Consider the following 27,623-nt stretch of genomic DNA (forward strand, 5'->3'; position numbering starts at 1 on the left):
TGCTAAAAATAAAAACCTCAATGGCATTTTGTCTAAATTTCCTAGGGCATCATTTGCAACCAAGACTACTGTTATTATCCCATGTCATCTGGTAATACATGAACACTTTTGAACCAAACACATAACCACACTATAAACTTAGCAAGACTGAACAATTTCATCGCATATTTGCCATATTAGTAATTACCAAAGTAGTTGTAGGACGAGAGCTACACTCGTGGTGTCCCATTTTCCCAGTACTCTTTGTTGTATAACGGCTTTGAAATTACTGATGGTTTTGGCCTTCACCACCTTTTCACTTAGCTTGTTTCAACCACCTACCACTCTGTTTGCAAAAGAAAACTTTCTAATGTTTTTTTGGCACCTTTGTTTCCTTAGCTTGAATCTGTGTCCTCTTGTTCATGATGTTGCTGGTTTCAGGAATTCCTCTGTCAGTTTGGTCTATTCCTGTTAGTATTTTATAAGGGGGTGATCATATCACCTCTTTCTTCTATCTTCTAGTTTTGGCATGTTTAACGCCTCTAGTCTCTCCGCGTAACTTGTTTTTTTCAGTTCCGGAAGCCATTTTGTACCATGCCTTTGCACCTTTACCAGCTTCTTTATGTACTTCTTGAGATTTAGGCACCATACAACTGCTGCATATTCAAATTTTGGTCTCTCAAATGTCATGAACAGTTTTAGTACAGTAGAACCTCGAGTGACGATCGCCTCAATTGGCGAGCAGTCTGGGTAACGAGTGCCCAGATCGGCAACAATTCATCTTGTATGGCGAGCGCTCGTTTGAATAACGACAACACCACATGGTGGGGTCGCGCTGCTTCTCGCACATTCTCGGACGCCTCCGACAATGCAAATAATTTTTTTTTTAAAGATGCTAATGATGCTGGGATATAAATGGGTGACTGCTGTGATGTTGCAAAGCATCGACTGTTTTGTAGAAAAAAAATTACATTTTTTGAGAAACAACAAATGGCAAAAAGGTTCGTTCAGTGTTTGTCGGGTAGGCTGTAAAGGAACCTTTTGCTATAAAACAAATGAAAAAAATATTGAACAAATTTGAAGAAAGAAAAATGTCAAAGGTTTGTTCAGAGGATGTAAGATAGGCTGCTCCATTATTTAAAACATCGAATATCATATTGTTGTTTTTCGGTAGTAGAACGGATTAATTTGATTTCCATTATTGTCAATGGGGAAATTCGTTTTGTATGATGCCTTTCACATGACGATCACGGCACCAGAACGGATTAAATTCGTTATTCGAGGTTCCACTGTATTTCACCATCCATATAATTAAAAGCAAGTCTGAAGTTGGAAAGCGATGCATACGCTCCTCTCACACTGTTCTTTGTATGTTCCTCTGGCGACAGCTTACTATCCAAAACCACCCCTAAGTTTCGTTCTTTATTAGAGTTCTGTAAATTCCTTTCCACATAATTTTAAGTTGTGTGGGGTCTATTTTCCACAGTTGTACATTCTCGCAGCACCCAAGATGTAACTCCATCAGGTCCAACTGCTTTATTTCTTCCTAGCTCCTTGAGTAATTTTTCAACTTCATCTTGGGGAAACTATGTATTCTATGGTGTGCTCTGGAATTGGCATTAAGTCTAGCTCTCTGAAATCCTTATTTTGTACAAACATATTTTGGAACTGTTCACTTTGTGTTTCACACAATTCTTTTTCATTCTCAGTAGTCCTGTTCTCCAATTACTGATCAGGTACGTCATCATTGCAGTAATTATGAATTACTGTCATTATGAAGACGATGGTTAGCAATACAATTTAAGGATCCAGCATTTGAAATCAGATGCCACACTAAAGTGTCGTTAGAACACACGGTTAAAAATATACAAACTCTTTTAGATTCATTCAAGTGCAAAAGTATTAATCAATGAAGATACAGACAACACGGCAATATGAGGTTGCCGTATTGTGAAATGCCAAACCCCAAAGCTAAACAAGGTAGAGGAACTCAGCTGGGTTTACACTTCAAACATACATAACTACAGTACTCTGAACATCAAATAAAGAAGCTCAATCAGCAGAAACTAGTGTCAATTTTTATACCGGTCATGTCCAAAAATGGAAAAATTTGAATTTGTGTTTCTATGTGACAAAAACCTTGGTAATCCAAATCCTAATTTTGAGTTAAAAGGGTCAAAAACTGTAATGTGAAAGCAATCAGATTACTGTATTAGGAGATTTGGATTACCAGGATCCAAATTACTGTACAGAGCTCTTACAGTACCCATTTACTACATGTATTCGGTAAACAGAGGTACAGTTTCGGGTAAAAGGAAATGTTGCCTAAATGCCGTGGAAATTAAACCCGGAACCTATTGTTTATAACCCAACTGTGCTTACAACTGCAAGTGGCGAGTTCATTGTTGCAACCCGTTCTCGCAAATTTAATAAGTCAATATTGACTTATTAAATATGTGCATAGGTGACATACTTAACATAATAGTTTCCCTTGAAAAGCTTCATAGAAAACACCGACCTTACCAAACCTACTTAGTATGTTAAGATAAGCATCTTATTGCTTCGTAATTACAATTATTACCTAACCTATACCTATAATAGGTTAAGTAACAATTGTAATTACGAAGCTATAAGATGCTTATTTTAACATACTAAGTAGGTTAGGTAAGGTCGGTGTTTTCTATGAAGCTTTTCAAGGGAAACTATTATGTTTAGTATGTCACCTATGCACGCAACTAATAAGTCAATATTGACTTATTAAATTTGCGAGAACGGGTTGCATTATCCATAACCAAGACAAGCCATTTCTGAGCCCCATCAGTACAGAACGAAACACACGGAGGAAAGAAAGAAAGAAGGAAAACAAAAATCAGGAATACTATACATGAAGACCTGAATATAAATATGCAAAAATCATGAAAGCTAAGCTAATATAAACCCTGCACATTAGAAACAAAATTTTGGAAGTGAAAACCACGTAAAATGTTTACCAAAATTGATTCCCAGCTGCGCACAAAATGACTATCAGGAAGCATGCATGGGGTCTCAACCTGTGGTGGACCTGGTGCTGCCACCTGGTTGCAGTCAGCCGAGGTAGCCAAGCAGAGCAAGTGATGATTACTAGAGTGCTCCCTTGCCAGTAACCTGTCTTATCCATAGGTAGATATAGGCATACTATTTTTTAATGATTGAGCCATCATTGGTAATTTGGCACTAAAGTATCATTAGTGGACTCTTGTACACCTTACATGATCCTGCAGGGTCACTTTCTAAACTTTCTGTGGCACTGATGTCTTTACCCAACAATTTTTCCTTGCTCAAACAAGACCTCACTTAAGATTATGCTGTGCAGTTTTGGCCAGCATGCTTTACAGAATGGACAAATTCTCTGGAAGACACACAGAGAATCGAGTTAATCCCCAGTACAAACTACACAACTAAACTTACTTTGGGGAGAACTATACTGTAGTAGAAAATAACACTACTGCACAGATTTTATGGTGTACAAAAATATTGTCTAATATTGCCAATAAATAGTGTTTCGTGCAATGAAATGCCTTTCCTGATGGGACTCTAGTTGCTCCTCAAGCTTAGCTCTGGTGCCAAGCATTAGTCAATTGTATCAGGCCTCCAAAACATATCCTTGCCTGTCAGGAGCCGGGACACAAACCTGGCTTGCTTCTGGTGTTGTCAGAAAGCAGATGGGAAAAAACAAAAACCAGTTGCTTGTAGAAGCAGTTGCTTGCTTGTAAAGGCCAGTAGGCCTGCCAATCTACCCTACATGCCAAACACGGAAATGGAGAGAACATGGTAGAGGTGGGAAGCTCCTGGAGGAACCCACCAGAAAAGTGAGTTTCATTACATTCAATGCTCAATTTCCAGAAAAAAACCTCAGTTGCTCCCAGAGCTGTCCTGCTGGAGAATCTGTGTTTAAAATATAATTATTTAATAGAAAAAGAGCAATGAGCCAACTCATGCAAGAAGAATAGCCAAAGAGGAGGACCCCAGTGCTAAAGAACATCAGCAATGCACCAAATATTCAATTGTTGCAAATGCAACACGGGCAACGAACAAGAATGTTAGAAACAGGGTTGTAAAACAATGTCTTCACATGCAAGAAGGAAAAAAATTGCACCATTGGCTCAGGACAGTGAATAATGCAACCTCTGCTAGATAAACCTAGTGTCAATGACCAAAAGAAACTTTTAAGGAAAAAACACACACACACCAACCCGAGTGTAAATTGAACCAATGATCAAATACCGAGAAGCCAAAAGTGAGACCAATCTCCAATCTAGCACTACAGGAAAAGGCAGACCAAGGGAGAGGAAGGTCATTCTGGTATCCATGACTAGTGCCAGTCAAAAGAGAACCAGAGACAGTGCCAAGTGTAATAGTCAAAATATTGGAAAAAATAATTAAAATTAAATGGGTAGAACACCTGGAGAGAAATGATATAATATCAGACAGACAGTATGGTTTTCGATCTGGAAGATCCTGTGTATCGAATTTACTCAGTTTCTATGATCGAGCAACAGAGATATTACAGGAAAGATATGGTTGGGTTGACTGCATCTATCTGGACCTAAAAAAGGCTTTCGACAGAGTTCCACATAAGAGGTTGTTCTGGAAACTGGAAAATATTGGAGGAGTGACAGGTATGCTTCTAACATGGATGAAAAATTTTCTGACTGATAGAAAAATGAGGGCAGTGATCAGAGGCAATGTATCGGACTGGAGAAATGTCACAAGTGGAGTACCACAGGGTTCAGTTCTTGCACCAGTGATGTTTACTGTCTACATAAATGATCTACCAGTTGGTATACAGAATTATATGAACATGTTTGCTGATGATGCTAAGATAATAGGAAGGATAAGAAACTTAGATGATTGTCATGCCCTTCAAGATGACCTGGACAAAATAAGTATAGGGAGCACCACTTGGCAAATGGAATTTAATGTTAATAAATGCCATGTTATGGAATGTGGAATAGGAGAACATAGACCCCACACAACCTATATATTATGTGAGAAATCTTTAAAGAATTCTGATAAAGAAAGAGATCTAGGGGTGGTTCTAGATAGAAAACTATCACCTGAGGACCACAAAGAATACGTAAGTACATCGCCGGGGAGGATTTACTGGGCGCAATTCCTTAACTGTAGCCTCTGTTTAACGCAACAGTAAAATGTGTACTTGGATGAAAAAACGATTCTTCGCGGCATGGGATCGTATCCCAGGGACCTGCCCGAAACGCTACGCGTACTAGTGGCTGTACAAGAATGTAACAACTCTTGTATATATATATATATAAAAAAAAAAAAAAAAAAAAAAAAAAAAAAAAAAAAAAAAAATATTGTGCGACGAGCTTATGCCACGCTTTCTAACTTCAGAATTGCTTTTAAATACATGAATGGCGACATAGTAAAGAAATTGTTCACGACTTTTGTTAGGCCAAAGCTAGAATATGCAGCGGTTGTGTGGTGCCCATATCTTAAGAAGCACATCAACAAACTGGAAAAGGTGCAAAGACACGCTACTAAGTGGCTCCCAGAACTGAAGGGCAAGAGCTACGAGGAGAGGTTAGAGGCATTAAATATGCCAAAACTGGAAGACAGAAGAAAAAGAGGTGATATGATCACTACATACAAAATAGTTACAGGAATTTATAAAATCGATAGGGAAGATTTCCCGAGACCTGGAACTTTAAGAACAAGAGGTCATAGATATAAACTAGCTAAACACAGATGCCGAAGAAATATAAGAAAATTCACTTTCGCAAACAGAGTGGTAGACGGTTGGAACAAGTTAGGGGAGAAGGTGGTGGAGGCCAAGACCGTCAGTAGTTTTAAAGCGTTATATGACAAAGAGTGCTGGGAAGACAGGACACCATGTGCGTACCTCTCATCCTGTAACTACACTTACGTAATTACCAGACTGTCCTTAACATTGCACAAAAGAACATAAATGAAAAGAGTGAAAAAGCGATATGACTGGTTACAACGACTTGCCACTGGGTACATCATCTCGCTTCACCACCACAATCAACACTAATAAAATACAGGTGCTCCTAACCTAATATGATTGAATAAGTCTTCCCAAACCAGTACAAGACTTCAGCACCCTGGACTTCATTATCAACTTCACTATAAAGATGGTTTCTGGCAAGATAATGGGAGTGAATCCATTTCATATAAGTGGTATTAATTCCTTTTGTTACACCTCTGCTAGAATATCCAGTTAAGACGTGGGAGAAATCCCACTCCTTTGGTAACCCAATCAGTATAGATAACGGATCATAATTTATTATATAAATTACTATAGATTTTTTTATTCAATGAATACAGCAAAAACTAAATAAAGTAATCTAGGATATAATACAAAATTTGCCAGTGCCTCTGCTGCACTGATAATCTCTAATTTTGTACATACATTTAATACTTTCGCTCTCCGATGATGCCTATTATCATCATAAGTTTTTCTCCTTAACCCTTAAAGTGCGCATCACGTCATATGACGTGCTGGATGTTGTTCCAATCAACTGTGCATCACGTCATATGATGTGTTGGAGTACTACGCAAGATTTAAACAGCCCGCGGATACACGGGGTTCACCACACCTTCATCAGGGCTCTTGTAAACAGACGCCATTTTTTTAAAAAATCGTGGGCAAACTCGTGTTATTGGCCTCAGTATTGAGTGAGCAACCAAGCCTGACGCACGCAGCATGAGCTAACAGCACTGCTGTTCAGCTTGTGACCACAGCATCGCCTAAAAATGCCAAATTATACTTGTTCATGCTATTATGTAGCGATGATATTATTACAGAAGACCCCTGACTGTGATAAAACTGACCAGGGTTCTGATAATACAGTAGCAGGATTGTGGTGATATTTAGCGCTGTGCGCCATGGAGGGAGGAGTAATGCTGTGGGAGGGAGGGTGGTGGCGATGTCTTTTGACTGTGTGTGGCCACCTTTTTTTGACTGCACTCAGCATACCAGCTTAGTGGTTCGCTATGGTGAACACAAATGTAGATACTTATATATAATGTGTGTATAGTGTGAGATAACAGCGAGAGTAGGAGGTTGGGAGCCGCCATTTTGGTGAGGGAGGAGCGTCGTCTGCAGGACTTATCATGTTGTTTACTGATGACCACGATGGTCTTTGGGCACCATACCAGTTTATTTGTACAAGTATGGTGAATAAAACGGGTAGATATTTATATATAATGTGTGTATATAGCGTAATAACACCACACAGTATTGTTGGAGGAGAAATATTAGTGTGTCTGGCCTTGAGGGCAGCCGCCGATCAGCTGACTGTGTGAGTAGCCACATCTTTGTGCCTTTACTCACCATACAAGCTTAGATGTACAGTTATGGTGAACAAAACATGTAGATACTTATATATAACGTCTGTATATAGTGAATTATAGCAAAAACATTATTGTGGGAGGAGAATGTGGGTGAGTCAGATGACTGGAGGGAGGGCGGGAGTGGCTGGCTGGTAAATGGCGGTCACTCCTCGTTACTTTTTGACTCATAATAGCTACTTAGTGGTTCGTTATAGTGAACAAAACATGCAGATACTTATATATAACCTGTGCTTATAATGTAATAACCGACAAAGTATTTATTCACTGATTGATGAACATAATTGAATCAACAATATGCACACCATATTTTTGAGTACAGCAATGATTCACTCATTTTATTATATAAATATATCAAACTACACACTATTGAATAATATTACAGCAAAAAAAGTATGAAAAATCAGACATTGAAATAATTCGGTAATTATCTCTTTGTGGCAACTCCGGCCTGACAGCTTGCGAGCAACAGACCGCCTGGGACGCACGCCGAGTCAGCGCCTATAATTTGCCAGACTTCCCTGCCCTATAGCGGGCAATATATGCCACTTACGATTTTTTTTATTATTTTTCCCGTGATCAGTGAACACAAATTAATAGGTTAGGAAGAAAAAACAATTTTTTTTTTTTTCAAAATGACATGCGCCTGTGGGGATGACAGGATATTAAACCCCCGAGCATGTTAAGGGTTAATGTAATCCGACGACTATCGCACGCGTCATCCACTAAAATATTTGTTAAAAGTTTTAATTTTATCTGATCAATCAGGGAGTGGTTTCAAAATGAGCGCCTTTAGATTGCGTACAATTTGATATCAAAATGAAAGACGTAAAATTGATTGAAAATTGATGTCAGAACACTGGAAAGATATAAATAATTTTGTGGTAATGAGCGTCAAAAAGTGTGCAAAAGTTAAAATATTTGTTAAAATTCCATTTATTGCTCTATTATTATAGAACTAGTTTTAAAATACGCACCTTTTTCTTGCGAACAAGTTGATACCAAAATGAAAGACGTAGCACAAAAATTTTGGTTATCAAACTGAACGAGTATATACATTAGTCTGCAGGTGTGCAAACTGAGGCTCGTTCACCGATAACTTGGCCGACTTTAGGCTTTGCTGTGGGGAGTCACTCCGGGCTTTTAGACCTTATATGCAAATACCCATGTAGAGAATTCTATTGCAAACACAATGATACCAAAACGAACGATATAGTACGAGAAATAATGTGGAAAAACTGAAACGAGTACATATATACATTTTACCGATTTTGCGCGCTCACGGGTAACTTTGCCGACTTTAGGCTATGCTGTGGGGAGTCACGGTGGGCTTTTGGACCTTATATGCATATACCCATGTAGGGAATTCTATTGCGAACACAATGATACCAAAGTGAACAATGTAGCACGAGAATTAAGGTGAGAAAACCGAAATGAGTATACAGTACACTTTTCTGTGTCGCTGCAAAATCGCCCGCACTGACCGGCACATGACATCATTTCTGCGGCACCAGCACGTAAAGCGCAGTAGTGTTAATGTGGACTTCAATCACAAGTTGGTGAAAGCAGCAGAAATCAGCCCATGAAAATAATACCCTTATCACTGCCAAGGAGCTCAGTACCCGACAGACCTGTCCCGACAACCACAGCCAAGTGAATTTTTTGTATCCTGTATAAGTACAGTGTATACTTAACTTTCAAAATACCAAGGATTATTTAGGGATAAAAGTTCCACACTTGGCTTGAGAGGCAGAGTGCCAGGTGGTATTTGTATGTACAGCACTACTTTATTTTTATGTATTATTTTTCATTACAGATCTACACTACTGTATACTGATATGATAATCTATTCTGGTGATGGTGGCAATATCAATATTCTGTTAGCAAATTTGTAATTAAAGACAAAAATTATGAATACTGTATTTGGAATTTCAATCCTGCTTCCCAAATAGTAGGCAATATCCTGAAGTGGGTCATTATATAACCAGTTTGCCAATTACTGGTACAATAGGTGAAAACTACACAAATCTGAAATGCTCTGCTGATGACAAACATAATGATACTTAAAATTAAAGCACAAAGAGTTACAAATTATCCAGCAGAAGAGGTTAAGCCTTGTCAAGATATAGTGTTGTTATCCCAGAACAGAGGAAGTTCCATAATGTGTTACAACTATCTGGTAGGGCTCCACAAGTCTGATGAAGAGGAGGGCCTAATGTGCCAATTGGGCACGGTTTACTGGCTGTGAGGCTTTTCCACTACAATGTACCTATTACTTACATTTAAAATTACTAAAATACTTATGGTTATATGCAATTAAAAATTAAAAAAAAAAAGTGTAATGTTTTAAGCTCAAGATAAGAAAAAAACAGCGTTGAATGTAATGAAACGCCATTTTCTGGGCGAGACCCGGAGGCTCATCTGATCCGAAGTCAGATCTGACTCGACAGGTAGATCAGCACAGTGAAGTTCAGACTTCTGCACAGCAGCTTGAACAACTGACAAGTGACCTGGGTGCCCAAAAAAAACAGCCGAAGGCGGAACCACAGATGAAGCAATGCCGCGGGAGGGAGAGACAAGGAAGCGGTCCGAGAGTCCCACACAAGACCCAGTCAAGTCTTGCCGGAGCCGGTCGGCCGAGCGGACAGCACGCTGGACACGTGATCCTGTGGTCCCGGTTCAATCCTGGGCGCCGGCGAGAAACAATGGGCAGAGTTTCTTTCACCCTATGCCCCTATTACCTAGCAGTAAAATAGGTACCTGGGAGTTAGTCAGCTGTCACGGGCTGCTTCCTGAGGGTGGAGGCCTGGTCGAGGACTGGGCCACGGGGACACTAAAGCCCCGAAATCATCTCAAAATAACCTCAAGAGAGAGAAGTCCGAACACAAGAGGGTACCAAATGAGACTTCCTCCAGTTCACCAAGAATCCTAACCCGGCGAGTCAGGAAAGAACCAAATCCCAGGCGAGCAGACACGTGGATCGGCTGGAAGCCCAGACCAGCCAGTCATCGAGGTACGCCAGAACGCGAACCCCTAACAGACACAAACGGGTCACCACGACCCAGGTAAGGCATGTAAAAATGAGAGGCGCCAGATTCAAGCCAAATGTAAGGCAATGAAAGCAGCAAGCTTGCTGCCCCACGACAAAACCGAGGCAGTCCCTGAACCCCGGATGAATCAGGACGTGCCAATACGCATCTCGGAGGTCCAGGGACACCAAGCACCCAGCTCGAAATGCAGCCGGACCCGGGACAGAGTAGTCATCCGAAAGGAGGGGCAAAAGACCCAGGGGTTCAGAAGAAACAAGTCTAGAATGAACCTCAGATCCACACAGTCCTGTTGCGGAACTGGAAACAGGCGGGAAACCCATCTGAGGGACACTGTTGTTTCGACCATGCCCAAGCGCAGCCACTCCTGGATGACGCAACAGAGAGCGGGGAAAGAGGACTGCCCCGTCAGCCCCGAACCCCCTGAAGGATTAGGAGCCACTGAATGCCACCGCAGACTGGAAGAAACGACCCGAAACGCCGACGAATTGTGGGACCAGGTGAAAGCAAACAGTGCGAGCCTTCCGCCTCGATCGCCCCATCAACGGAGCGAACCGTGAAAAGGTCGACGACCCTTACAAAAGTCCGACTGATGCTCAGAGCGAGCACTGCACTGACAGCTCCACAGGAGGGCCCAGCCCCGAGTTTGGCACCACTGGCTTAAGACACCCAAAGGAACCTCGAAACCTGGCATGACCCTTCTGGGCAGGACCCCAATCCCCCCCCCCTCCCCCTGGAAAAAACAAGTCCAACTAGGCGAAGCTGCCTGCAGAAAATACACCACCACAAACTCTGTAAACAGGAACAGACAAACGGGGGACAAAAATCTAAGAGCCAGGGCCCAAGCAGATTCCAAAGAGTGGACAAGCACTGCCTGTCGGCACGTAAGGCAAGAAGCAAAGAACAGACACCGTCTACTTCAGAATCGGCACAAACAATTTCAACAAGGCAGCCGAGCCGCCGAGGCAAGCGCACCGGACACTGGCCCAGAACCCAGCTCCTCCACATCCTCCTCGAGCCAGTCTAAAGACAGCTCCAGCAGGGAAAAGAAGTCAAATGCCCACGGGCAGGCAAATCCTCAGTAACCAGAGATGCCAAAAGAGAGGGGGAACCTGCATGTGAAGCTGCACCTGGCTGACATCGCGAAAAAACACAGGGGCAAACAAGCATGCATCGAGGTGCTCCAACTTGCCCCCCAGGTAAACCTGAATGACCGTAGTAAACTCCTGCCACTCGAGAGTGCGGGTCCAACAGAATGCATGCCACGCCCCCAACAAAAAGAAAGGGCCGTCTACTAGTCAGGAAGACTCCGGCACTTTGTAATGCACCCAGAAAGGAAAAAGAAGCCAAACTCAAAAGAAAGATTCATTATCGAGGCCTAATCTGGGTCTCACAGGAGGTAAGCCGCAATGGCTTCCCAAACCTCCCTAGGTGGGATGCGGGGAGCCGAAAACCTCCAGAAGGAGGGATCTGAAGAACACAAAGGAACCTGGAACTGAACCCGGGGAAAAATCAAACTTGTATCAAATGCATACGGGGAGAGGGATATTAAAACCCCTCCCCATGTAACAAGCTCTGCATCGAACGTACCAACACCCAAACCACCCCCCCCCCCCCATCCAAGTCAATTCTTCCTTAGCCCCAGGATCCTCCACTGCAGGACCCGGGGCAGAGCCATCCTCCAAACCCTCTGCCTCTGGAGAAAAGGTAGAGTCCACCAGAAAAGCAGGGAAGAAAGGGGGGTCTGCTGGCATGACCCAAAAGCCCTGGCAGGAGGAACAGGCTCGAATGCCTCCGCCGCTGATCCAGAAGGGGCAGTCCCCGAAGCCACCCGAGTCTCGCCACCAACAAAGCCTTTCCCCATCTCCAAATCCCTCAGACGTTTGGGAGCCAGAAGCAGGGGAAGAAGGGAGCAGGTTGAACGACAGCAGGGGAAGGACAAGGGGGCATGGGTAAAACCAAAGTCGAGGCAACTAACGCCTCCCAAGTCTGGGTCCCTATTACCCAAGCGGGGCAGTCCCAGGGCATTCGGAAAGGCAACCAACCTAGCACGTTGAAGCAACCTAAACCTCGCATGCAACGTGGAAGCTGCCTGTACTCGAGTATAAGTATCAGAGGACTGGGTGAACTGGAGTACAACCAAGGCTGGTGAAGAGCAGAGGTGCCATGGGCACAATCAGAGAACACTGTTTGAACATCAGAGGTCCACAGTTGTTCAACGTCCCACCAGTGAGCATCAGAAATATTACAGGAACAACTGAGGACATCTTCAAGAGGAAACTAGATTGTTTCCTTCAAGGAGTGCCGGACCAACCGGGCTGTGGTGGGTATGTGGGCCTGCGGGCCGCTCCAAGCAACAGCCTGGTGTACCAAACTCTCACAATGTCAAGTCTGGCCTCGGGCCGGGCTTGGGGAGTAGAACTCCCAGAACCCCATCAACCAGGTATCAACCAGGTATCAAGGAGCACCACTCACCGGACTCCGGGTCAAAGGAGTCATTGACCCAACAGGCAGCATGGTGGAGGCAAAGATGGTGTCACCCCGAGACTAGGGAACAGAGCAACCTTCAAACTTGCACGAAGCGAGATGGGACTCGGAGGACTCATCCACTGAACCAATGAGCCCCAATAGGGTTTTCCAGGGCCCTTAGGCTGACTGCTATGGGAAGCCCAAGCAAGGTACTGCCAACCGGTTATCACAGAACTACCAAGTGAACAAACAAAAGCTAAACCCCTGTGACGTGTGCAATCATGGGGACCTAGCAGAGGGCCTCCAAATGAATACAAGTGTTCCTACAGCCACACCAGGAAAAACAAAAAAGAAAGGAAATGTCCTACAAAAGCACAACGTCTCCAGGAGGAACAGAACCGGCTCCTATGCGAATTGCAAGAGAGATGCACAGTACCCTGCACCCCAGCCAGCAACACTACTACCTCCTACCCAAGGCGAAACAGTTGCAGAAAACAACCCTAGCTGACCAAGAGCAGGCAATCACTAAGCAGCAGAAGAACCCTGCAGAGGTAGTCCCTGAACAGTTTGTGGAAGGTAACTCCAAACTGCAAGGGCAGTATTTACAGGGCACCTAGGGAAGGCGACCCTAGGCACATGCAGCCCCAGTACTTCTGGAATTACACCTGGCTCACACACCACCACACAGTAGAACACCATAAGGCACAGCACTGCTCAAAGGATGTAGCCAGAGTCGATCAACTGCTACTCAACACAACAGCCTCAGAACTGAGGTTGGGTAGCTTGCACGAGAGGTCTGGGGGCCCCCCTCTTTCCCCTCCCAGGGATAAAGGGGGAAGTTGCACAGACAGCAGCCCAGCAGCTGCAGTGATGTATTGCTTGTTTTCTGACTGGGGAGTTCTGCTTGCTCATTCGGCCTTTGGTTTGCAATTTTAAACCCTCTGTATTTTGTTTTGGGATTCCTACCTTTCTGAGTGCCTGACCTGGTAGACAGCAGACAGACTACTTCCAACTACATGGGGTGTCTATAGGCCATTGCTCCTCGTGCCACTTAGAGGGGGCCAGGCTCTGGCTTGTAGTCATCGGTAGGCTAGAACTCCATCAATTGACTGATATATACACATTAGCCCGGTATAGCTCCGGGTAGCCAAAGGGGCTCTCCACAGAAAAGTAAGCAATAGTAGTGCAACAACAAAGAAATATATAAATATGACAAAGTGATCTTGATGTAAAGATTAATAAAGATCTAAAATCCACGACAGCAGTGTGCGAATGTATAAACAAGACTAAATGGGTTTTTTGGCATTACATCTAGAAGTGTTAGTAATAGGAATACCAGTTATCCTACAACTTTACCTTGCTCTAGCGAGACCTCACTTAGATTATGCTGTGCAGTTTTGGTCGGCATGCTCTACAGAATGGACATAAATTCTCTGGAAGGCATACAGAGAAGGACAGAGTTAATCCCCAGCACCAGGAATTATTCTTAACTTGATAGATTGAGAAGTATAGAATGAGGAGCAATAACGATGAAAGGTATTACAATAACAAAGGAGATACAAATAAGGTGTTGAAATTTAAAAACAAAAAAGATTCTAAAAAGATTCAAATTAGGCAAATTAAAATTTACGAAGCAGCTTGGTAGGAGCTGGAAAAGTAAGAATTGCGGCTAGGTGGAATACAATGCCAAGTAGCATTAGTGAAGATAACACATTGAAGTCAAATGTGTGGACAAATAAGTGAAACTAATGGAGCAAACAAGACCTGCTTAGCATGCGAGCCAGTAGGCATACAATGATTGCATCTTCTGTCACCCAAATAATGTAACGCTGTGGTTAATTTGAAAGAGTATTTGCACATGCATAAGCAGCATGCTGGTGAAATCAACATGCAAATGACAAAACATTTTCTGAGTTTGTAATCAGTATGAATGCACAGCAAGAGGATAACATCAGATCTCGGTGTAGCACAAACCTTGAACTATCAATCGTAATATATTTTATTTATAAAAATAACAATAGGTGATTGTAATTTGTATACCAACATTCTTAAATTCTTTCAAAGGCGCTTACATGGATAGCATTTCAGACAATTCAATTTATTATTAGCTATATTTTTGTCCAAAACATGAGAACAAGTATATGGATTTGGCTAAAACTGCTAAAATGTTTCAAGTGCTCTGTAAATAAGGTTAATTTTGAAATCGCCCTTCAAAATGTTCCAACCAGTGAAAACCAGTCCAACCAGTAAACTTTGGTTATGTGTATATTGTATGTGTTAACAATTTGAAAAGCTTTCTAAGAATGTACCTGTACCTAACATCACTTTAGGTACATATTTAATATGAATCATCACTGAAAAGTAGAATTATGAATGTAGTATATGTACACCAAAATTAGTACAAAACCACTGTACCTTGTAAATAAGTAAATTAGCACAAAATAAATACTTCGCAATATGTCCAATACTATTGCGACAGTTATCAACACTAACCTAAATACATAACTAAAGAAAATTAATTTATTTCTTAAACAAATGGCATTTATCAAGTAGCACACACAATATGGATTTAATTTTCAACCCTTTCACTGCAGCACTTCAGTTTAGGACCAGTTCTTCCCTTGGGCTCAAGTGATTAATATTTCCTCTTTACATTAAACATTTCTAGTGAAGGAAAACACTGCACTTTTATGTTCAATTTCTTTACCTTTATTTACCTTTATAAAACAATCCATGTAAGTAAGATTACAAATGTTCCCAAGACAGAATATCTAATGTTTACCCCCCATTTCCTCACTACATTGACTTGTGGTTCCAATTGATCTCATTTCTAACAAAAAAAAAGAAAAAAAAGCTCTCATTTATATTATAGCACTCATAATGAAGGCCTAGTCTTGAAAACGAGTAATGAAAAAATTATCAGTACTGTACATACAATATATACAAACTGCCAAAACACAGTGTAAAAGGACTAATAATCAAGCGTACCTTTGACTTTTAAGTTAAAGAAGGTAGCGATTTAATTTCATAAATCTCTGGTGTATAAATCTCTAATCCAAATCTCATTCAGATTACTTTATCCAAGCATGGCAACCTCATTTTCAGAATAACATAGATCTCTGGAGCGAGCGCAACACTGGGCAACAAAAATCATTTCACAGTCAAGTCAATTTGTGTATCAGGAACAGTTGAGGGCCATGCAGCTAACAACACTGCAAACCAGGCATGACAGAGTGGATCTCATTGAAACTTTAAAAATACTGAACAATTTTTGAAGATGTTGATCTGGAAAATGTCTTCAAAAGGTCCGACGTAACCCAAACAAGGAGAAATGGGTTAAAGTTCAACAAGCCATAATGTAAGACCGAGAACAGGAGATGCTTTTTCACCCGCAAAGTTATAAACCCCATGGAACTGCTTACCTGCCGAAGCCAGAAATGACAAAATTTTTAAATTTTAAAATCCAACTGGAAAAGATCACGGCAAATGGTGGGACTTTCTTCAAGCCGCTGGCTTCCTGTCTACGTCGAGGCCACTAGTATTAGTGACCCTCATGTAAATTCAGGTATAAAATCCCTTAATTTCTATGGACCATGCACTTATGGCTAATATATACATGCCCTATAAAATCATATTACTGTACTGCACACAAAATGCCTTGCTTATTTATATATATTCTACTATATCAATCAAATTTAAGAGTTAATGAAGTATTATACAAACATATTGTTTACTAAACAATAATAATGAATCTACATTCTCTTAATCCAAGAATGCACAAGTATTAGCAAGATACACAAGACTGGTGGAATAAATATACATTGTACATTGCAGAATACACATTGTGTTTTTCAAAATAGAAGTAAATCATTCAAACTCCAAATTTCTCGCCTACTTTCCTACGCCGTCTATAACAAACCTCAACGCAGAGCTCTTAACAATCTACCCGATATAATTTCATTGGCATTCAATAAGAAAAACATATTAAACAAATAATCTTTCAAGTCAGGCAAATGACACGAGTAATATCGCCACAGACATAAAATGCGAAACTCACGATATTGACAGAGGCCTGTCGCAACGCCCTGTTCTCCTCATGCAGGCTCTTCACCCGGAGCTTGTACGTCTCCAACTCCGCCCGGAGTACCCGGTTTTGCTGCTGAAGGCAGTCTATCCTCTTCTGCCACTGTTCCCGGGTGATCGGGGAAGGTGGCATTGAGGGCGGCTGCATAATTGGTCCATCAGTAACAGACGACGAGTCGCTCTCACTGGCGCTGTCGGCCATGTTTACAATGTTGACAATAGACGGAGGAACCGTCAGCACCTTGACACTCTGTGCTCTAATATCTACAACAAATATTTAAATATTATTTGATGAATAGCTGAGAAATATGTTACATTATACTCTATAATTAACCCATATTCTATATTTTGTTATAAAAAGTACTTATATCTAGTTATTCTAACCTAAGTTAAACTGTTACACAGTACCACAAATCCTAAATGAATTGGTTTTGCTTCCTTATTCTTGGGGGACCCACGAGATGAATAATGGTACATGAGGCTGCTGGCCGCCCACCACGCGCCGCCCACCCTACGCCCTCCACGCCTCACCACCCACCCATCACGTCGCAAATATTACAACCTCACACAGCCCACCATGCATGCAGTAGGCCGACGTGTCAACAAGCCCACGGCACTCCTCCCTCACTATACCAACACAACCACTTGGGCTGGACGGTAGAGCGACGGTCTCGCTTCATGCAAGTCGGCGTTCAATCCCCGACTGTCCAATTGGCTGGGCACCATTCCTTCCCCCCGTCCCAACTAAATCCTTATCCTTACCCCTTCCCAGAGCTATATAGCAGTCCCCGTGGCGCAGTGGTAAGACCACGGGAAATATCTCCCGTCACGCAGGGTGCAGCCGCACCTCTACAGATCTCCAGTATCATCTATTGATACTATTAATGACTCAAAAGGGCCACCACTTACGGGCTATTCGTGCCCGTGTCACCTTTTTTGTGGCTTAATCTTCATCAATCAATCAGTGGTAAGACACTCGCTTGGTGTTCCGCAAGCGCTTTACCTGGTACCTGGTTGATACCTGGTACCTGGTACCTGGTTGATACCTGGTACCTGGTACCTGGTTGATACCTGGTACCTGGTTGATACCTGGTACCTGGTTGATACCTGGTACCTGGTTGGTACCTGGTTGATACCTGGTACCTGGTTGATACCTGGTTCTGGGAGTTCTTCTACTCCCCAAGCCCGGCCCGAGACCAGGCTTGACTTGTGAGAGTTTGGTCCACCAGGCTGTTGCTTGGAGCGGCCCGCAGGCCCACATACCCACCACAGCCCGGTTGGTCCAGCACTCCTTGAAGGAAACAATTTAGTTTCCTCTTGAAGATGTCCACGGTTGTTCTTGTAATATTTCTGATGCTCGCTGGTAGGACGTTGAACAACCGTGGACCTCTGATGTTCATACAGTGTTCTCTGATTGTGCCTATGGCACCTCTGCTCTTCACTGGTTCTATTCTGCATTTTCTTCCATGTCGTTCACTCCAGTACGTTGTTATTTTACTGTGCAGATTTAATTGGGACCTGTCCCTCCAGTATTTTCCATGTGTATATTATATGGTATCTCTATCGTCTCCTTTCTAGTGAGTACATTTGGAGAGCTTCGAGACGATCCCAATAATTTAGGTGCTTTATCTCGTCTATGCGTGCCGTATATGTTCTCTGTATTCCCTCAATTCTCAATTTCAGCAATCTCTCCTGCTCTGAAGGGGGAAGTGAGTACTGAGCAGTACTCAAGACGGGACAACACAAGTGATTTGAAGAGTACAACCATTGTGATGGGATCTCTGAACTTGAAGGTTCTCGTAATCCATCCTATCATTTTTCTGGCTGACGCAATACTTGCTTGGTTATGCTCCCTAAACGTTAGGTCGTCGGACATCATTATTCCCAAATCCTTGACATGCTGTTTTCCTACTATGGGCAGATTCGATTGTGTTTTGTACCCTGTATTATGTTTAAGATCCTCATTTTTGCCGTATCTGAGTACCTGGAATTTATCACCGTTAAACATATCATGTTATTTTCTGCTGCCCAATCGAAAACTTTGTTAATATCTGTTTGTAGTTTATCAATGTCTTCAGCAGAGGTAATTTTCATGCTGATTTTTGTATCATCTGCAAATGATGACACGAAGCTGTGACTTGTGTTTTTGTCTATATCTGATATGAGAATAAGGAACAGCAGTGGTGCAAGGACTGTACCTTGAGGTACAGAGCTTTTAACTGCACCATTCCCAGGCTGCCTGGGAATGATTTCCCAGGTTCCCAGGAAGCCTGGGAACCCAGGCTTTGGCCTGGGTTCAAATCCTGGCCGGGGAGGATTGACCGGGCGCCAATCCTTTACTGTAGCCTCAGTTCACCCAGCAGTGAATATAGGGACCTGGTTGTTAAACAATTCGGCGGGGTCGTATTCCGGGGAAATTAGGGTTAAGGACCTGCCCGAAATGCTACGTACGCGTGCTAGTGGCTTTACAAGAATGTAAAACTCGTATGTAGTCGTAATGGCCTGGCGCTTTCTCCTGATAGCCCACCCCCTTCCTTCACTATACCATTATATATGTTCACCAAGCAGTAAATAGGTACCAAGGAGCTAGCCAGCTTGTTGTGAGGTTGCATCCGGGGAAGGGTCCGTAGTTCGACCTTGAGAGTTCGTCTGTCTGTCCAAAATTTGAGGCCAGACGCTTGGAGCTAGTCTCTCTCAGATTTGTAGGGAAATGACCTGTGGTATGGGACGGACACAGGCTGGTCGGGTGTAGGCCAAAATTAAATGCTTTAAGAAATATTAACAATTATAAACACTCCTAGCCATTTTCATGGAATCTTTCATAGTCTAAGTGTAAAATATGGAGTGTGATCAACATGGAGTTTATCACGATCGGTCCACCCTCTCCCTGCAATCTGAGAATTTACCTGAAGGCAGCGGTACAGTGCTGCCAGAACGCCGCTCCAGCACCTCTTCAAGTGGATGATGGAATAAGGGAAAGAGACAGGATGAGGGGAAAGTGAGAGAGGATGAGGGGAAAGGGAGAGAGGATGAGGGGGAAAGAGAGAGAGGATGAATGTGTAACGTACGGTTATGTTACTTTGTTGGGTAGATTAGATACACAGTGTTTAGTGAGTCATATTTATTTAGTAGTCTTGATTACAGTAGTTGGTTGTTGGCATTGTCGTAGACGTTCAGACGGAGCTTGGAGCAGAGCAGAAAGCTGAGTTCTTGGGGTCGCTTTGAACTGCATACGCCGAGTGCTACATTCTTGAGATTTGACGAGATGTGGTAAGTTCTAAGCGTCTGCATTGTAGTTCACTGAATCACTGTGGAAATTGTACTGTCGACTATTATGTTGTTGTTTAAGATTCGCTACTTGGAACAATAAGTTCCAAGTAGCATGGTGTTGTAATCCACAAGTTAGTAGGAATTATTAGCTAGAGGATCATTACTACAACACTTAACGAATGATGATTGGAAGTTCATGTAAGTAGACAGACTATGGATCACATATCTAAGAAAGGTCAATGGATTAAGACCGAAGCTGTTTAGCCAAATGATTAATTCCTGGAAAGAGGAATTATTCTTCGTCAGGCTTCTAGGAACAAGATTACCTCTCTAGGGATAAGGTTAATCGGATTATACCTTCCTTGAGAGGTGGGGTAAAATGGTTGGAGAGTGGCGCCGGGTGTAGTGCATGGTTGTGTATTGGCGTTTGTACGCCGGGGTGTGTAGTGTAATGCATGTGGTGTGTAGTGTAATGCATGTGTAGTGGCTTATTAGACGCCAGCGTAATGCATAGTAATTACCGTAGTGTAATGTGCATGTTTTGACTGTTGATATTATGGATGTAGTATAGTGCATGACATTGTTGGCATTGTAGCGCCAAGGTGTAGCATAACTGGTTGTTGTAACACCGGGTGTATTGTAGACATTAGCGTTGAAGTCTGTTAACGCTGGTGGTAGTGTGTGGCGGGTGGCCACTACACAAGATATTATACCTGACGACTGTGGGTCAGGTAATTAACGGATTACCAGAGAAAAGGGACAGTGTGTGTTGCGTTTGGTGATGACTCGTGGTGTTTTGATGCGCTCTGGCGCAAGGCATATGCCTGTGGTGGTAATGGCGTTGGGGACGCCGGGTGTTGTGTTGATGGCGTTGGGGACGCCGGGTGTTGTGTTGATGGCGTTGGGGACGCCGTGTGTGGTGTTGATGGCGTTGGGGACGCCGGGTGTGGTGTTGATGGCGTTGGGGACGCCGGGTGTTGTGTTGATGGCGTTGGGGACGCTGTGTGTGGTGTTGATGGCGTTGGGCACGCCGGGTGTTGTGTTGGGGACGACATATTTGGTGGCAGCGCAAACAGGTTTTGGAACACTGTGCGAGATGAAGAAAGTGTGGTACGTTCTGGTTTAGTTGGTGAGGGAATGTTCGGGAAATGGTAGACGTCGGGTTGTGGTGAGAATGGTGGTTACTAGACGGAGGAAAGAAGGGTCAGGTGAGACCAGGGCAGAGGAGTTAGTTAATTAAAGGGACTAGGCCATTGTGGGGCACATGTGGGGTTTATTTCTTTCTTTCCAGATTCCCGCAACGAGAGACGGCTAAGATGCAAGTCTGGACCACTGAAGCATCGGGATCTAAAACAAGTGCAGTACGCGTGTTCGTAGTGCGGATTATACAGTGTTCGTAGTGCGGATTATACAGTGTTCGTAGTGCGGATTATACAGCGTGGCGAGGAAAACTAGCGCGGGTGAATGTGGGCCAGCGTGGGCCATGTGCGGGCCAAGCGATGGGTGGGCCAAGCGAGCCGCACCTTGGAGCTTGTTTTATATCGTTGGTAAGGCGGAAATAGTGAGAAACCGTTGCTAAGGTGAAATTAAGCGTGAAAACTACGTAATTTAAAGTTAATTAAATTTCACGTAAAGTGTAAACCTAATATTTTAAAGATAATTAAATATTACGTAAAGATTCGAGCGATTTCAGGCGTTACATCGAAACAGAAAATAGGCGAAGTGAATTGTGAACTTCTAGGCATAGCGAGCGACGCGTAATTTGACGTCTGGGGTTCGATGTCTCGTGTACCCTGGAGAGGTCCATGGAGATTTTTAGTGGGTGCAGGTAGCATTATGGAGAGTGTTACCTTGGGACACGGGGAGCGTGTCCCGTTGGTGGGGGTGTGTGGCGCCGGGTGTAGTGCATGGTTGTGTATTGGCGTTTGTACGCCGGGGTGTGTAGTGTAATGCATGTGTAGTGGCTTATTAGACGCCAGCGTAATGCATAGTAATTACCGTAGTGTAATGTGCATGTTTTGACTGTTGATATTATGGATGTAGTATAGTGCATGACATTGTTGGCATTGTAGCGCCAAGGTGTAGCATAACTGGTTGTTGTAACACCGGGTGTATTGTAGACATTAGCGTTGAAGTCTGTTAACGCTGGTGGTAGTGTGTGGCGGGTGGCCACTACACAAGATATTATACCTGACGACTGTGGGTCAGGTAATTAACGGATTACCAGAGAAAAGGGACAGTGTGTGTTGCGTTTGGTGATGTCTCGTGGTGTTTTGATGCGCTCTGGCGCAAGGCATATGCCTGTGGTGGTAATGGCGTTGGGGACGCCGGGTGTTGTGTTGATGGCGTTGGGGACGCCGGGTGTTGTGTTGATGGCGTTGGGGACGCCGTGTGTGGTGTTGATGGCGTTGGGGACGCCGGGTGTGGTGTTGATGGCGTTGGGGACGCCGGGTGTTGTGTTGATGGCGTTGGGGACGCCGTGTGTGGTGTTGATGACGTTGGGCACGCCGGGTGTTGTGTTGATGGCGTTAGGGACGCCGTGTGTTGTGTTGAGGGCGTTGGGGACGCCGTGTGTTGTGTTGAGGGCGTGGGGACGCCGTGTGTTGTGTTGAGGGCGTTGGGGACGCCGTGTGTTGTGTTGATGGCGTTGGGGACGCCGTGTGTTGTGTTGAGGGCATTGGGGACGCCAGTGGGTGGTGTAGTGTTGTGGCGTTTGGACGCCTGGTATGGAGTGTGGTGTTATAATGAGGTCATCAGTGGTTGGGTTGACCAGAGGTGATGGTGTGTCGGAGTGGGTAAGTCTTATGGATAAGATTATAATGTAGAATTTCAAAATTTCAGGTGTTGGTGGTTGCAGTGGACGAGCGAAGTAGATATACTAATTTCTTATTAAGTTGTTACAGGAATCTCGCTAGAGGCGAGCCAGTGGCAGTATGATGTTTTAGTGACATAAGTGTGAAATTATTTTAATGAGGTATTTATTGTGATAATGTATGTGTATGTATATACTGTATATTACCTCATCGGCACCATTACTGAGTGTTAGGCTTGAGAAGGTCCCCCGGGATCATGTCACAGAGCTTCAGGTAGAGTAGAAGGGAAGCTATGAGGCTACACTCAGTTATTCTAGAAAAAAAGGGGGGTGGAAGTGAAGCCAACGTGACGTTATAGGCGAAATTCGCCCCCTGACATCAAAGCAGGGATAAGGGCCAGCTGCAATGGTTTTGCAGCTGCGCTCAGGCTATATACGGGGAGAGAGTAAGGAGCCGAGGGGGTTATGTAATAATGGGATCGAGCCAGGGGGCTCTGAGGGAATATTTTGCAGGTACAGCGGTCGGGAAGGTGTGAATACAGGTGGACACACTCTGGGCGGATGGGCCTAGTCCAGAGAGCTGTGAGGGATCTACAGCGTTCTGGGATTGGTGCCCTGGAACGAGACGTCAGCACAGACCCAAGGGGACATGACCCTGGGGTAGGAATCTCCGTTGCTCTGGAGGCCAGGATCACGTTACCTCAGAGCAACGATGGGACATTAACAACATTCACCAGGCTGGACAGCCTGGGTTTTGTCTGGGTCATGGAGGATCTATGACCTAGCAACCATGGGACACAAAGACAAGAGAAGTGATGCTGCCAATTGTGGAGGAGGCCAGTGAAACATTGTGTGATCATTGTAAGCCCTTATGTCAACAGTACAGGGCAAGATGTTAAATTATAATTACTAAGGATGAAGAACCTTAGATATATATGTGTTGTGTATATATTAATGACTAGTGTCATTTCTGTTTAAGTGCCAGCATTCTGGTCCATGTAATTTTATGGTTATGTTTGTATGTAATTATATGTCAGCAGTTTAGGTATATGTGCATTGTTGGAGATGGGAAAAATTATTACAGACTATTTTACCTGTGCTATGATGTGAATATAATGTATATGTTGGAGAAGTGTTGTGAGTCATGTCGGGGAAAATTTTAATTTAGTTCATCGTGTGTATGATGAACTTATTGGATGATTTTTTAGTTGTACACATATGGTGGGTGCATCCTCCAGGTCCTTACACTAATGGAACCATTGCAATGATGCATATGGGGACATATGCGTGTTTAAGGAGGGGAGTGGTGTTGTAATCCACAAGTTAGTAGGAATTATTAGCTAGAGGATCATTACTACAACACTTAACGAATGATGATTGGAAGTTCATGTAAGTAGACAGACTATGGATCACATATCTAAGAAAGGTCAATGGATTAAGACCGAAGCTGTTTAGCCAAATGATTAATTCCTGGAAAGAGGAATTATTCTTCGTCAGGCTTCTAGGAACAAGATTACCTCTCTAGGGATAAGGTTAATCGGATTATACCTTCCTTGAGAGGTGGGGTGAAATGGTTGAGGGAGATGGCTGACTGGAGCAGTCTGATTGTGGAAGTTGAACGAGCAAGTCCTTTTGGATCCCCGGTTGTGGCAGCAGCGAAGTGTAGCAGACAGCTATGCGAGAGCCTGTCGTGATCTTAGTGACCAAGTTAAGTCTGCAGTATGTGAGTATTGAATGTAAGACTAACCGGGTGTGGAGCGTTGTAGTAATCATTCCGTATTAGGGACTTAGGCGGAAGTTACGAGTGTGGGTGGTGATCGCGGAGGTCAAGTGGTCTATGGGTATTGGAAGTGTATTGACCTAATAGAGTATGTTAATTAATATAGTATTATTTGTCAGAGTCTATTCTTTGTAATTAAATGACAAAATCCGACGGCCTTTAAATACCTTCCGTATGTTCATTCATTGTGTTCCAGTACAAACCTAGTGGTACGCCTCAAGGGTCTGGTGTGTGTAGGAGTACACGGTGGTAGTAACGGGTGCTGAGGCAAGGTGTTATGTGTTGTGTAATCGCTGTGTTCGGAATGAACCGGGGTTCAGCGTCACGACAATGGGCTATGGTGAGCCCGTTGTGGACTTACTTATTATCATTGGTCTTACCTGGTCATTGCTATCTAAATTAATTAGAAGAGCCAAAACTAAATACTACGAAGATAAATTTACCCAAATAAAGAGCAACATTAAAAAAAACTTGGAGCACAATTTCACAAATATTGGGATCAAAGAAGATTTTAAATAACAAACCAACACTCCTGTCCAATAACGATGGTCAGCTTTCAGCCTCTGACTCTGCTATTGAGTTCAATAGGTTCTTCTCTTCCATTGGGACATCCCTTGCAAACGATATTCCATCTTCCAGTACTGATGTTAGGGACTATCTTACAGGTAACTATCCACAGTCTCTGTACCTAAAGCCTACTAATTCCACTGACGTCAATGAAATAACCCTTTCCTTTAAAACCAAGTCTAGTGCCCTTGAGGAGATACCAACTTTAATTTACAAAAAAAACTCCAGATCTTTAGCCCCTGCTATTGCATTGCTCTTCAACAAGTCACTTGAACTCCAAACCTTTCCAGATATTCTAACAAGAGCGAGAGTAACTCCTGTCCACAAATGTGGTGATCTCACTGATGTTAACAACTACAGACCTATATCAATCCTGCCTAACTTGTCAAAAATATTTGAAAAACTAATCTACAAGCAGCTTTACTCTTATCTAGCCAAACACAATATACTTAGCTCTTGTCAGTATGGCTTCAGACCCCAAAAAAGCACTAACGATGGACTTATTAGTATGATTAACTTGATTCATGCAGCTCTTGATAAAAATGAGTTCCCTGTTGGGCAGGCGATGAGTCACAATAACGTGGCTAAAGTATGTTGACCAAGCTACACACTAGAATGTGAAGGGACGACGACGTTTCGGTCCATCCTGGACCATTCTCCAGTTATTTGTGGACCTGCGTAAGGCTTTTGACACTGTCAACCACCAAAACCTTCTTCTTAAATTACATCATTATGGAGTCAGAGGACACTCCCTGCAATACCTCAAATCTTATCTTACTGACAGGCTCCAGTATGTTTCTGTGAATAATTCAATTTCTCCCACCCTACCCATCAACATTGATGTTCCTCAGGGCAGCATACTTGGCCCTCTCCTCTTTCTCATCTACATTAATGACCTTCCAAATGCCTCCCAACACCTCAAACCAATTCTATTTGCTGACGATACAACCTTCATTTACTCCAGTCCTGACCCCCTTGCTCTAAATGCCACAGTAAATACTGAGCTAAATAAAGTCCATCTTTGGCTAACTGCCAACAAACTCACTCTTAACATTGACAAAACTTTCTATATTCTGTTTGGCAATAAATCCTCTAATCAAATAAATCTCAAAATAAACAATACCCAAATTTGTAACAAATTAGATGGCAAATTCCTTGGCGTTCTCATTGACCGCAAGCTGAATTTCCAGGGACACATTCTAAATATATCAAAAAAAGTCTCAAAAACTGTTGGCATTCTTTCTAAGATCAGATATTATGTACCCCGCCCTGCCCTGGTGACTCTCTATTACTCCCTCATCTATCCATATCTCAACTATGGTATTTGTGCTTGGGGTTCTACTACCCAAAATCATTTACGTCCTCTAATTACTCAACACAAAGCTGCTATTAGGACAATATCCCACTCTGGCCCCAGACATCACTCGGTACCCCTACTCAAATCTCTTAATATGTTAGATATTAAGTCACTGCACATTCTCTCATGTGTATTATACATATATAAAACGCTGAACTGTAATGCCAATCCTGACCTCAAAAGCTTCATAGAAGGTTGTAACAGAACCCATGAGCACCACACCAGAAATAAATACAGTTTTGATATTCCAAGAGTATGACTTAATCAAACTAGAAATGCTCTACAAATCAAGGGACCCAGAATGTGGAATGACCTTCCCAACCATGTTAAAGACTGTACCTCTCTCAACTAGTTTAAGATAAAAACGAAGCACTACCTAATAAATTCCATGTAACCTACCTTACCCCTCTATTGTCAACCCATGTCTGTTTTTTTTTTAAACGACGCTGTTTGTCGACCTAATTGTGTTTGTGCTGCTTTTTCAGCCATGTTCCCCCCTTTTTATCTCTATTTTTATTTGTTCTCAACACATTTTATTCTTTATGCTCAATTAGTATTAAGCTTTAGTCATTTAAGTTTTTCGTGCCCGAAACGCTTTGCGTAATAGTGGCTTTAGGCATTGTATGTACTAGCCCTGTCTATAAATCCATCATTCTTTGTAAAATCTCTTGTATGTATGTACCTTATAAAAATAAAAATAAAATAAAATGTTTATTTAGGTAAGGTACATACATACAATAAATTTTTGCAAAGAATGGTTGACTTATAGGTAGAGCTAGTACATACAATGCCTAAAGCCACTATTACGCAAAGCGTTTCGGGCATGATAAACTTAAATAACAAGCTTAATACTAATTGAGCATTATGAGTAGAATGAGAACAAGA

General features: G+C 42.9%; 1 protein-coding gene across 2 annotated transcripts in view; it reads right to left on the reverse strand.

The window, feature by feature from the left end:
- Positions 1-17,177, reverse strand: part of LOC123746842 (coiled-coil domain-containing protein 6) — a 90,122-nt gene extending 72,945 nt beyond the window's left edge. The window contains exon 1 of one of the 2 annotated variants that reach the window (XM_045728643.2): positions 16,927-17,176. In XM_045728643.2, the coding sequence (XP_045584599.1) occupies positions 16,927-17,154 (228 nt within the window). In that variant the 5' untranslated portion in view covers positions 17,155-17,176. Of the gene's footprint in view, positions 1-16,926 lie in introns of both variants that reach the window. The other variant, XM_069321667.1, reaches the window with a different exon arrangement.
- Positions 17,178-27,623: the final 10,446 nt, after the last annotated feature.

This window comes from Procambarus clarkii, chromosome 10 (assembly GCF_040958095.1).
Source record: "Procambarus clarkii isolate CNS0578487 chromosome 10, FALCON_Pclarkii_2.0, whole genome shotgun sequence".
NCBI lineage: Eukaryota > Metazoa > Arthropoda > Malacostraca > Decapoda > Cambaridae > Procambarus > Procambarus clarkii.